Here is an 11,487-nt window from a genome sequence, read left to right as displayed (position 1 = left end):
CATTAAAAAATTACACTATACAATGTTGTCTAGGCGTGTCGAATTGTCTCTCCTCGAGCTAGTAACTTTGATCAGGGATTCCCCTACTACCTCTACACGATTGTGTACCAACATGAACAGCTCTATGTAGTGGTCAATGCAAACAAGTAAAATACGCTAAATTAACCCCTTGCCCTATAATTTATTTTTTAATTATGATCGATACAACTACCTCATCGTTAATAATTTATTAAGAATTGAAAAAAATGTAATGCTTATTCTATATGTACGTTTACTCCAAATCCTAACCATTGACAATGGGAAAGTAATATTCAATTAATGTTTAAGCAAAGTAGATAACAATTATTAGATTTCTCAAATTCAGTTGAAAATTTACGTTACGGGTCTGACACGATATTGTAGGTTAAAAGGTTGAGACAGGCACGAAAATTGCTGCACGCAAAATTCTCTAGGCAAGAAACACTTTACACAAGAATCGGCAACAATTTTCTCCGCACCGCAGCACGCGGAGAGGGGGAAACGAAAAAAAAAGGAAAGATAGATACGCGCTGGTATATTAACCGGTTTGCTTACGAAAAACTCAAATATCAACTAAAAATAGTAGAAACGACAATTATTGGTGTATATTATTTCAAAGTAACATAACACAAAATCTGACAAACACGAAAAATATTCAATCGTGATGTGTATTAATTGTCCATATTTTTCTCTTATATTCTTGAACTGTCAACGTTCTTTTTTGGTGAAAAATCTACGTACCATATAAACCCTCTCAGTTAAGAATTAGATCGTCTAGTTTTCTGAAAGTGGTAACAATTATAATTCAAATCAGTTTTCATTTAAACAAGGTTTGATTGTGAATTAAATATTTTCTCTATTTTTTTTTGTGTGAAAGTATTATTTGTTAGTGAACAGTGTATGCTACGTGACATAGACTTATATGCAGTAAATTGTAAAAACTTGGAAAAAAAACAATAATTCACTTTGTTTATTATATATTTTAAGTTGTAAATATAATAAATATTTGTTTAAAATTCATCAAGCTTTCTATTTTACTAAAATTGAATCATCGCCTGTGGATTGAAGTAAAACCGTTTTTGGCTGATTATTAATTTGTACCGGCAAGTTATTAGATTTTGTTTTATACTCCTAAACGTATACTTTTAAAGACTTATTTACTTAAAAGTATCTATTATTTCGTTACTGTATTTCAAAGACAGTGTGAATGTATAACCTATACACTTAAAAATAAAAAAGTCGTTACATTAACCTTACTTTTGATTTTTCGTTTCGAATAGATTACATATGTTTTTTATATTACAGTGTTACACAAACTTCTGTATGATGGAAACAGTGGCGTTAGTAACTTCATCTGACGATGATGATGATGTGTATTTAAATTCTGTCGCAAAATTAAAAGGTATAAAAATAAATGTAATAAATAGTAATTAGATTTATTATTGCATTATAATAAGTTTTTAATTTGTTTATTACGAGTTAATTTTTGTATTATTTTTATTATTATATTTTATAATTAATCTGTATTAAAAAAAAATTATTGATTTTAAATAAGAGATTGCATGTACACATACTAACATAATATGTTAACACATTAAGAACCGCTCGCGAGTTTCTTCGTGTTTCGCGCCCCACCTGTCACGAACCGCACACGAATTTTCTCGTGCTGCATACTATATATCATATTTTAAAAAAGTACTAGAAACTTTGATAAAATTGATTTTTAAATAAAATTTTATGATAATTATTAAAAACCAATTTTTTTAAATAATTGTCTAAAATACATTCTATTTTACAATTTCTGAAAGTTTCGCAAAAATTGTTTCATAAATAAAAAAGTAATGAGGATTTTAGTACCTTGCAAGCTTGCCCAAAAACGTGTGGTCCTAGGCGTATATCTTATAGATTTCTTAGCGGTCCTTATTGTGTTAATAATATGATATTTGTTGTTTTAAAAGATTCTATAAAAAGTTTGTCTTCTCTACTAATAATATGTTTACTGGTATATTTATTTTAAAAAACTTGATTACAGCCTTAACAAAACAGGTGCCATTGCAGTCTAACAAAGAGATCACCGAAAAGAAGGAAGAAACAGAAATAGAAGGGTTGAAGCACATGTGATATACATAGAATAAACTTTATAAGAGATTATGTTTCTTAGAGTTTTGCAACTTAGAATTACATTGTGATCCATTAATGTTAATACAATTTTTACGCATGAATAAACAATCATTTTGTTCACATAGGGATAATAACTTAAATGCATTAAATCTTTCATGTTGTTACATAAAATTCTATTAATTTTCAGAATTATTTCCACAAAGCCTATGATAACAAGATCAAAGAAAACAAAGGCTAATAAAAGTACATCAGGTCCTCGAACAAGGAGTCAAAGACGAGTAAAACAATCTATATTAATTATATAAAATTGTACAATAAAACTAATTAAGTTTGTTATAAAGTGCATAAATTCATAGAGAATATACACTTCTAATAAAGTAGAAATTCTTTATATATAATTATAGTCATTGTCATTAATGCTATTTTTCTTTGCAGAGAAAAAATTCAGTAGACCATGATTCAGATGTAGAAATTGTTTCTGTTGAAAATATGGTAAATGCTGTAGTGGAAAGACCAATTGTTGTTGAAGAAAAAATTAATTCTGTCGAAAAAAATGATGTGGTAGTAGTAGAAAAGATTATAGATTCTAGTGAGGATGAAAACTATGATATAAATATCAAGATTCTTTGGAGATCAAAAAATATGCATCGTTTAAGTATTTGCCAAGTATGTAGTTTGAAATAATTTGCATTACAGAGTATTATTAGGGATCCGAAATAATTTAATTATACACCTTAATCATTTTGGAAGTGAAAATAACTTAATTGTTTCAGAATGAAAATTTTCAAAAAATTTTCGAACATTTTGCAAATTTGGAAGGGGTTTCTACAAATGAAATTATGTTAACTAAAAGAGACAGGACTATTAAGAAAACTGATACTCCAACTTCTATAAACTTGTCTGTAATTGACATACTTGGTAAATTGATTATTATATTTTATATAAAAATCGAATCTTTTTTTTACTTTCAATGCAAATAATTCAGTAAAAATGTTTCTGTAGAAGGAGGTGTTATAAAGAAAGACACTACGGAAGAAAAACCCGACGAAGACGCCTGTATTATAAAAGTGCAAACCACAAATAAGAAGAGTCTAACGATATCGGTTAAGCAAGATGAAAGTTTTAAAGCTCTTTGGGAAAAATGTGCAGAAGAATTAAATATTGAAGAGGCGAAAATGAAATTGTATTTTGATGGAGAACTGGTTAAAATTACGGATACTCCTAATTCATTAGATATAGAAGACGAAGCTTGTTTCGATCTTCGATTGTCTTCTTAGAAAAATGTTTCATTTCTATTTATTAAAATATATTTAATAACGTTATTTAAAATGCTCATACAAGTCAATCGTTGTATATGAAAGATGTATATGAAATTAGTGCATTATTACAATGTAATTAATTTTTTTTTGTTCCTTGAAATATGTTAATTAAAATAGGTATTAATAACTTAAACGTAATGTTGTGATATTTTCTTGTAAAAAATTTATATTTTATTTCATTCAAATTCAATTAAAACTTTGTACTGATTAAATAAAATTAATCTAAGTCAAAATTAATGGTGGGCCTTCAGAGGGTGGTAACTCTCTAGTTTCTTGAGCTTCCACAATTCTACTTCTAATTATATTTCCTTCAGCATCCGTTTCGTCAATTGATATTAAAATATTTGAAATAACAGGCATTGATTTTCCTTCATAACTGTTTGCTTCTAACTTTTCTTCAGCTCCAATTTCGTCACATTCATCTCCTCTATCATCTAAATCTTCATAAACCTTTAAAAAAGTAAACAGCACATTTTTTTTTATCTTCTATAGACATTTACAAATATTTAATGACGAAGTTATTACCTCCACTTGGGGAACATTGGAATCTTTATTCAATCGAATATTGTATTTTTTATCTTGAACCTTTGACTGAGCAGCTGAGGGATTACTTTCTTCATCAACAGCTTCATATCTAACCATTTGCAATCTGTAGCAGCCATCTTCATCATGAGTATATTCAAATCTTGTATGACCACTAGGTAATTGAAATCTGTGTGCTTCAATCAGATGCTTCGTTAATCTATAACTCTTTCTATACTTTATTGGGCATTCATGACAGCAATACCATCGTAATTGCATACAATGAACTCGTTCTACATGCCTTAGAATAAAGACCATTTTTAATATGTATAAAGTTAAATACTCAACTACATGTATTATTTTGAAATGGAAAATGATTCTACCTATCGAGAGTATATGCACCCTTACACGTGTAAAGACACCCCTCAAAATGACATGAAAAGTTTGGTCCACTTGTGTGAACTGTCATGTGGGAATCAAGATCCTGTTGAGATTTAGCTGCGTGACTACAAAGTTGGCAAGGAAAACTTCTGGTAGGTACATGACGATATCGTACATGTTTGGCTAAACTAGCTGGTGATTCACAGCTCATATCACAAAGACTGCATTTGTAATTAAAAACATGTAATCGCATGTGATCTCTTAAAATTCCTTCCGTTGGATAAAATTTATTGCAATGGGAACACTGGAATCCTTGAACTAATAATTGATTTTAGTGTAGTATCAATTTTTATATGTTTAAATTAATTAAGTTTTATAAATTAAATTATTTTTTAAGTTTTTTGAACTAAAAACAATATAAAATTATATACTTTTTCATATTTTCATATTTCATACAAAATAAACAGCTTCTTAAATTTTTCAGTACTTTTAAATACTCTTAATTTTTCAATACATTTAAATAAAAACACATTGCTTTGGACATCTTACAAAATGGCGGGAAATTTGAAATTGTACTTTACCATCAATTGGAATTTGACGTTTGCAATGCACATGGAATTTTGTATTAGAAGCAAATGTAGCCCCACAATCAGGACAGGCAACGATTTTTTCTTTAGTATGACGGCGTATATGATCTCTTAATTTATATAAACTAGGATACAAGTTACTACAGCCTGTCCATTTGCATTCTAAGCCACCCTCGATTTTATTGCCCCTTGGACTTTCTTCAATATGTGCAGCTACATGGTATAAATATAGCTGATAATTTTTAAAACATTTTAAACATTCTTCCCAGCGGCAAAGCAGAGGTGCTGGAAGATCCACGACGTTCTTCCATTCTGAATCTCTGCGACATTTCTAGGATAAAAGGTTAGATTTCACGTAGTTATAAAAATTCAAATATTGCAACAGTAATATTATAAAAAAAATTATTAATTATGGAATATATTTAAACAAAATTTGATATCAACGAATAAAGAAATTAAAAAAAAATAATTAACGTAATTGAAAATCGTTGTATAGTTCCTTACGGGCAATTTAATTCTGGCGCGAATATTTGATCCAATACATTTCAGTTTCGTATGAAACGCATGGTAATTTACATGCCTCGAGATCTCATCGGAATTATTATTTTCATAAAAACAGGCGCTCCATTGACACACATAAACATCAACACCTTTCTCATTAGTTCGTATACTCAAGTCAGACACGTGCCAGCCCACGTGTTTAACAAATCTTTCAACATGATTAGTTTCGTATTCGCAATCGGTCCATTCGCAAGAAAGTTGGAAAACTTCGCGTTTCAGCGGCAAACCAACTCTTCTCCTTTTTGTACCGCATTCTGACACCGAATCAAACTCAGAATCAGTATTACAACTGTCATCGTCGTCAGTTTTTCTTTTATGCTGTATTTCGTCAGTATACGTAAAATTTGTCTGAGATTCCACCCATTCGTTACATCGTTGCTGTACATCTTTGCTTGTTATTAACTTTTTCGCGAATTCTGTCATTTTTTTCTTTTTTCAAATTTTAAATGTACAAGAAATTCTCAATTTGTAAAAACACTCATTTATCCGTACTTAATAGCTAAAGTATGAATGTATATACTTTTCATGTATTATTTAAAATCTTTTTTTTTTATTAGAAAAACAAGAGTTCGAAAGGATTCTGATCTTGACTTTGAATTTAAAAGTGTAGTCTAGTTTGTAACTTCCACCTTATATCTCTTCTATCAATGCTTATACTTAATACTTGCTGTTAAGTACCTAACCTGCTTATAATTTGATATGTAGTAAAGACCAACATAAAGTGTTCTATTTGTGAAAGTTTCGATACTTTACTGCTAAATGCTGAAATGTTTCCGTTTCAACAAATATGGAAATTATCGGCTGCTTCAGCGGGAATGAAACGCACAATTCTTCTGTCACAAATATCACTACAAAGACACTTCAACAAACAGAAAGGATATTCCACAATTTATGCGCTCTCTTCTGGTTGTTACACTGTTACTGTACTTTTTGGATAGTTCACGCCTTTTCTGGAATTACATGAAATAGATACTTTTAGACTACATCTTATTTCGATACTCTCTTCTACGACAAGTACTTTAACGTTCCGCCAATTCTAACTGCGCATGCGCTTCGCAAGTTTAAAACACAGTTGATTCGTTAAAAAACAAATATCTTGAAATATATTAATATTGTACGCAAATAATATTTCTAGTCCTGATAATATAGAAAAAATAAAATATTACCAACTTTCATAACTTATGACAAAAAGTTTTACACTAAAAGGTTTATTATTTGAATATATAATATTACAAAATTTCAGCAAATTTATTCAGAAAGTTCAGAAAATAAATATATTTTGAATGTTTTCTTGAATAACTTCAAATTGGAGTTTTAACATTTTTTATAATTCATTAAACTTATAAATATTTTTAAAACTAGTTCGAAAATAAAGATAATATATAATTTATTTATTAATCATTCAACTAGAATGTAAAAAAGGTTTAAAAGATTTCATACCGTGATAATGTAGTCGATTATAATAATTATTTTTTATTTTTGTGTTATATATAATTATATTAATATTATTCTCTTTTGTTTGATAGGATATGGGAAATGTGGAGTAGCAGTAATTAGGATATCTGGTCCAGATGCATCGATTGCTCTACAAAAAATGACTAAATCATCTATTCTGAAACCTAGAAAAGCTGTACTGAAAAAAATCCATGACCCAGAAACAAAGGAATTTCTAGATAAAGGCTTATGTCTTTGGTTCCCAGGTATTCTAATTTCTAACAATGAAAAAATGCCTATATATTTTATTAATTTTTACATTCATTAAAGTTACAATTACTGGAAAATAATAATTATAATTATATTAGAAAATTACATTTTAAAAAGATATTTACTAAATAATGATAAATTTCAGAACCTAATTCTTTTACTGGAGAGAATTCTGTAGAATTCCATGTTCATGGAGGTCCTGCCGTAGTAACAGCAATCCTTGAAGCACTTTCAAAATTGCATTTTCAACTTGCATCTCCTGGAGAATTTACAAAAAGAGCTTTTTTTAATGGGAAATTAGATTTAACTGAAGCAGAAGGTATAGGAGATCTAATTGATGCAGAAACTGAAAAGCAACGCAAACAGGCACAGAATATGTTACATATATGGAATGTTATTGATAATTTTCGCTTTTAATCAAACTCATTGTGTAAATTTAATAGGCTTTTATTCAAGCAAGTGGATCTCTTCACCGTCTCTATGATTCTTGGCGAGCAATCCTTTTAAATTCTTTAGCTGGTTTAGAAAGTTATATTGATTTTTCTGAAGAGCATAGTTTGGAATCGCATATCTTGCAAGACACAAAAACGGCATTGCAAAAATTATGTGCGGAGATTGAACAACATTTATCTGATGGAAGGAAAGGAGAAATTCTGAGAAATGGAGTCCGTGTTACAATCCTTGGAGAACCAAATGTAGGAAAAAGCAGCCTTTTGAATCTCCTTTCTAGGAAAAATGCAGCCATTGTTACTTCAACTCCAGGAACAACAAGAGACGTTATAGAATTAACAACAAACATTTGTGGATATTCAATGATTCTTGCAGACACTGCAGGAATTAGATATAATCCAGAAAATGAAATAGAAGTAGAAGGTATCAGAAGGGCAAAAGAGAGCACAAAAACTGCAGATCTTGTTATATGTTTAATAAATGCAGAAACTGATTTCAAATGTTCTCTCAAAAAGTATATAGAATACTATAAGAATTTTTTAGAAATACAAGCAAACAATGTTCTTATAGTAGTTAACAAAGTAGATTTATTAGGCAATAAAGATAAACAAAGGTGGAAAAAACACAATATTCTTACAATCTCATGTAAAACAGAAGAGGGTTTGGAACAACTAACAAAGGCATTGGGAGAACGTTTCAAGGAAATGTAAGTATTTAATTTAAAAATTACCAACTCTTTATTAAAGTAGATATATCAGTGCATCCCTCAGGGATGTAATATTTATTTGTTGAAATTTTTTAATTTCAGATGTGGTGATCCATCTGAAGAAAACCCTGTAATTAGTCATGCAAGATATAGAAACCATTTAACAAATACTGCAGAATATATTCAAGCTTATTTAGAAAAGACAGAAATAGAAAATTATGATATGGCCATATCCTTACAAGATATTAGAAATGCAGCAAGAGAATTAGGAAAAATAACAGGTTCCATTAACAATGAGGAAGTTCTTGATATTATTTTCAAAAATTTTTGTATTGGAAAATAAAGATTATATAAAAAAATGAAATATCTGATAAAATAGAGAGGGAAATATAATTATAAATAATATTCTAATAGTTAAAACAATTTATTTGACAATATATCATAGCATTTTACCTTTCTAACAAAGAATATGGAAAGAAAATTTAATTGGAACTGTAATTATCAACTTTCTTTTGGTGTTTCTTTCTCTCTTTTCAAGGGCGTTACATCAACGTCGTCCAGGTTTATATTTTGATCCTTCATAGCTTGCTAAAATACAAAATGATCATATTAATTGACACCTCTTTATGTAATTTAAAGACATCATTGAGAAGTATTATGAGACATAGATATGAGAATGATATATATATAAAATATATCATTTATATTTTATATTGTATTATCAAAAAATAAAAAAAAATAGTTAATAAGGAATAAGTATTTGATTTTTATAATTTCTAAACATATTTTCTGTTAAAATATGTTATTAGGACTTGCGACAAAATATATATTAAATTTATGTTAAAAATATTGCTACGTGATTTGATAATAACGTTATTGAGGTTAAGGTACTGTTGAATTTTATAATTTTTTCCAAATTTTATTACTATTTCTTTCTTTTAATTTATATATTTCAGAATCATCTATAACTACTAATGTGATCATAAAAACCTAAGCAGAGGAAACTTTATTATATTCATTAAAATAAAAAAATTTGTAAGTCACGCAATCAATGACTAAGATTCTTGGAATTTAATAAACCATTGTTTACATATAACAGTTAATAATATAAAGTGTTAGTTATTTCTATTTCAAAGTATAAAATGACTAGTATTAGTTTGCCAACATTCAACTTACAGCAATACATTCGGTATAAACTTTAAGCAATGCTGCACACTCGCTATCATCGTAAATACCACGTAAAAATTTATCAGAAAACCAAAGATTAAAACAGTTGTCATATTTCGATTTTAAGTCTTTGCAAGCATCCATAATTTATCACCACTGCAACTTTTTAACTCTTCGCTATATTGTTCACATGTGCGCTTGTTACATTGAGAATTAGTGAAACCAACACTACTTTCGAATATTAATCAGGATTTAAAGTATTATGTCACTCGTTATGCGGGAAAACAAATTTTCCAATTAATTTATTCTATAAATGAATAATTTTGTTTGAATTATTTTAACCGATTTAACGTATAAATACAGATCAATAATCTCCGTGTAAGAGGTTAGTCAAAACGACAATCATTCCAATGAGTAATTTGGATAAGAGTGTTCAAAATATAAATTCTATTTAAGAGCTTAGTTAAACGTAAATATAATACACGTTTGTTAATAAATCTTGTAAAATATAATATTTCAATTTAAGTTTGTTTTCGGGTTTTTATTTACATTTTGAGAACATCATTATATTTTAAATTGCGAAAGTATATACAATGTTGAAACAGTAAATCATAAAAAATAAAGAGAATTTAATTACCTGTAGACACTGGTTGTATTGTTTGAAATAATTAGAACACATTGAATCGTCAAAGTCTCCTTTCATAAACTTTTGAGAAAACCAAAGCTTAAAACAATTATCGTACTCCTTTTTCACTTGATTACAAGATTCCGCGATGCTATTCATTTAATTTTCGAGTGTACCACTAATTTAATAAGAATAATTATATCAGAACGATTTCCTGTAATTAAAAAGAAAATTGTATTTCCAATGATATTCCTTCCAGCTAATGGATTACATGTATAAAAATATAATTTTCAATTTACAAATTACAAGTAATGATTTGACGTATATAAATGATTATACAAATTGTTTGATTAGACTGATTTTGAGTTCTATTAAATATTATAATTATAATATTCTTATCGACTGAAATCGATTAATCGAATTTGAAAATTTGCCATTTTCTATCAAATTTTTGATGAGATAGAATATCAATTTAATTATATTTGTTTGTATCCACGCTGCATTAATGACTTAACAATCAATTATCTTAAGAGAGCAAAGATTAGATTTGACTTACGTCTAAATATCTCTAAAAATATCCACAATGTATTACTGCAACGCACGAGGTATTTTGTGGTTATGACAATACTTTGCGTCAATTGGTTAGTTGGTGATAGTTCTCAACTTTGTTTTTCTTAAAACATTCTAGGATACTGCAAACAGTTGATACATATAGGGAATTTCATTTAAACATGATAATTTAATCACAATTTGAAATGTGTATAACTTTTTATATATATATATTGTAAACGACCGTGAACTTTCGAGCGTTTTGAAACGGTCGTTCATCTTTTATCACTACGAGGTATAAAAAGAGAAGCAAATATAAGTAAATAAATAAATTGGTATGATACATATATATATATACACACACCCATATTGACAATGATGAATATTTCAGAAAATATGCATTGATTACATTAATGTCTTATGACAGATTCTATACGAATTTCCAAACGCATGAAAAATCATGTCATATTTGATGCATAATAAAATTTCATTATTCAATTTTTTTCAAAATAGACTAGTATTATCTACTAATGGTTGAAATTAATACTACACATATTTTGAAACACAACAACATTACATAATGCATTCAGTTTGTTACTCTTTCATTATCACATTTACTCATAAGTGGAGCACTCAGAGAAAGAAACTTCAGTTTCAGATTAAAAGTGCGATAATTCATTGTTTCGTCATTCACACAGGAAATACAGTTGAAAGCTGACTTATGATTGCTTTTCCTGACAGTACATACTTTATATGGATCTAATATATTAACTGCTC

At 28.3% G+C, this 11,487-nt stretch overlaps 4 protein-coding genes across 12 annotated transcripts; 2 read left to right on the top strand and 2 right to left on the bottom strand.

Annotated features, from left to right (window-relative positions):
- Positions 1-466: 466 nt before the first annotated feature.
- Positions 467-3,695, top strand: Rad60 (DNA repair protein Rad60). Of its 4 annotated transcripts, none has more exons than XM_031975521.2 (7): positions 467-809; positions 1,324-1,420; positions 2,051-2,135; positions 2,327-2,417; positions 2,575-2,805; positions 2,913-3,057; positions 3,142-3,695. In XM_031975521.2, exons 2-7 carry the CDS (start codon positions 1,342-1,344, stop codon positions 3,414-3,416), a joined length of 906 nt encoding a protein of 301 aa, XP_031831381.1. In that variant the 5' UTR covers positions 467-809; positions 1,324-1,341; the 3' UTR covers positions 3,417-3,695. The 4 variants fall into 4 exon arrangements, with proteins under 4 accessions (XP_031831381.1, XP_031831380.1, XP_031831379.1 ...); XM_031975520.2 differs by having other exon boundaries at positions 467-848; XM_031975519.2 differs by having other exon boundaries at positions 468-1,121.
- Positions 3,607-5,932, bottom strand: Hinfp (Histone H4 transcription factor). The gene is made up of 5 exons (XM_031975513.2): positions 5,453-5,932; positions 4,943-5,279; positions 4,364-4,679; positions 3,984-4,281; positions 3,607-3,908 (listed from the first exon to the last, which is right to left on the bottom strand). The coding sequence occupies exons 1-5, from the start codon at positions 5,930-5,932 to the stop codon at positions 3,681-3,683; spliced, it is 1,659 nt and encodes a 552-aa protein (XP_031831373.1). The 3' UTR covers positions 3,607-3,680.
- LOC116426503 (5-taurinomethyluridine-[tRNA] synthase subunit GTPB3, mitochondrial) lies at positions 5,143-9,125 on the top strand. 4 transcript variants are annotated; one of them, XM_031975518.2, is made up of 5 exons: positions 5,143-5,291; positions 7,036-7,209; positions 7,359-7,579; positions 7,657-8,369; positions 8,472-9,125. In XM_031975518.2, the coding sequence occupies exons 2-5, from the start codon at positions 7,104-7,106 to the stop codon at positions 8,710-8,712; spliced, it is 1,281 nt and encodes a 426-aa protein (XP_031831378.1). In that variant the 5' UTR covers positions 5,143-5,291; positions 7,036-7,103; the 3' UTR covers positions 8,713-9,125. The 4 variants fall into 4 exon arrangements, with proteins under 4 accessions (XP_031831378.1, XP_031831377.1, XP_031831375.1 ...); XM_031975517.2 differs by lacking the exon at positions 5,143-5,291 and adding an exon at positions 5,681-5,809; XM_031975515.2 differs by lacking the exon at positions 5,143-5,291 and adding an exon at positions 6,182-6,415.
- Positions 8,775-10,990, bottom strand: LOC116426507 (TP53-regulated inhibitor of apoptosis 1). Of its 3 annotated transcripts, none has more exons than XM_031975527.2 (3): positions 10,718-10,990; positions 10,174-10,375; positions 8,775-8,957 (listed from the first exon to the last, which is right to left on the bottom strand). In XM_031975527.2, exons 2-3 carry the CDS (start codon positions 10,318-10,320, stop codon positions 8,871-8,873), a joined length of 234 nt encoding a protein of 77 aa, XP_031831387.1. In that variant the 5' UTR covers positions 10,321-10,375; positions 10,718-10,990; the 3' UTR covers positions 8,775-8,870. The 3 variants fall into 3 exon arrangements, with proteins under 3 accessions (XP_031831387.1, XP_031831388.1, XP_076226079.1); XM_076369964.1 differs by lacking the exon at positions 10,718-10,990 and adding an exon at positions 10,461-10,677 and having other exon boundaries at positions 8,823-8,957; XM_031975528.2 differs by lacking the exons at positions 10,174-10,375; positions 10,718-10,990 and adding an exon at positions 9,546-10,085.
- Positions 10,991-11,487: the final 497 nt, after the last annotated feature.

This window comes from Nomia melanderi, chromosome 8, assembly GCF_051020985.1.
Source record: "Nomia melanderi isolate GNS246 chromosome 8, iyNomMela1, whole genome shotgun sequence".
NCBI classification, from domain to species: domain Eukaryota; kingdom Metazoa; phylum Arthropoda; class Insecta; order Hymenoptera; family Halictidae; genus Nomia; species Nomia melanderi.
This window is presented reverse-complemented; position numbering and strand designations above follow the sequence as displayed.

What these genes read in the sequence shown, in the direction of transcription:
- Rad60 (XM_031975521.2), top strand. Translation starts at nt 1,342, where the DNA reads ATGATGGAAACAGTGGCGTTAGTAACTTCATCTGACGATGATGATGAT. An exon ending in TTCTGTCGCAAAATTAAAAG is followed by an intron (nt 1,421 to 2,050) that starts GTATAAAAATAA and finishes ACTTGATTACAG; the next exon opens with CCTTAACAAAACAGGTGCCA. An exon ending in GTCTGTAATTGACATACTTG is followed by an intron (nt 3,058 to 3,141) that starts GTAAATTGATTA and finishes ATGTTTCTGTAG; the next exon opens with AAGGAGGTGTTATAAAGAAA.
- LOC116426507 (XM_031975527.2), bottom strand. Translation starts at nt 10,320, where the DNA reads ATGAATAGCATCGCGGAATCTTGTAATCAAGTGAAAAAGGAGTACGAT. An exon ending in AATACAACCAGTGTCTACAG is followed by an intron (nt 8,958 to 10,173) that starts GTAATTAAATTC and finishes TTTGTATTTTAG; the next exon opens with CAAGCTATGAAGGATCAAAA.
- LOC116426503 (XM_031975515.2), top strand. Translation starts at nt 6,277, where the DNA reads ATGTTTCCGTTTCAACAAATATGGAAATTATCGGCTGCTTCAGCGGGA. An exon ending in AATTTATGCGCTCTCTTCTG is followed by an intron (nt 6,416 to 7,035) that starts GTTGTTACACTG and finishes TTTGTTTGATAG; the next exon opens with GATATGGGAAATGTGGAGTA. An exon ending in CTTATGTCTTTGGTTCCCAG is followed by an intron (nt 7,210 to 7,358) that starts GTATTCTAATTT and finishes GATAAATTTCAG; the next exon opens with AACCTAATTCTTTTACTGGA.
- Hinfp (XM_031975513.2), bottom strand. Translation starts at nt 5,932, where the DNA reads ATGACAGAATTCGCGAAAAAGTTAATAACAAGCAAAGATGTACAGCAA. An exon ending in GCGCCAGAATTAAATTGCCC is followed by an intron (nt 5,280 to 5,452) that starts GTAAGGAACTAT and finishes CTTTTATCCTAG; the next exon opens with AAATGTCGCAGAGATTCAGA. An exon ending in CCAATGTTCCCCAAGTGGAG is followed by an intron (nt 3,909 to 3,983) that starts GTAATAACTTCG and finishes ACTTTTTTAAAG; the next exon opens with GTTTATGAAGATTTAGATGA.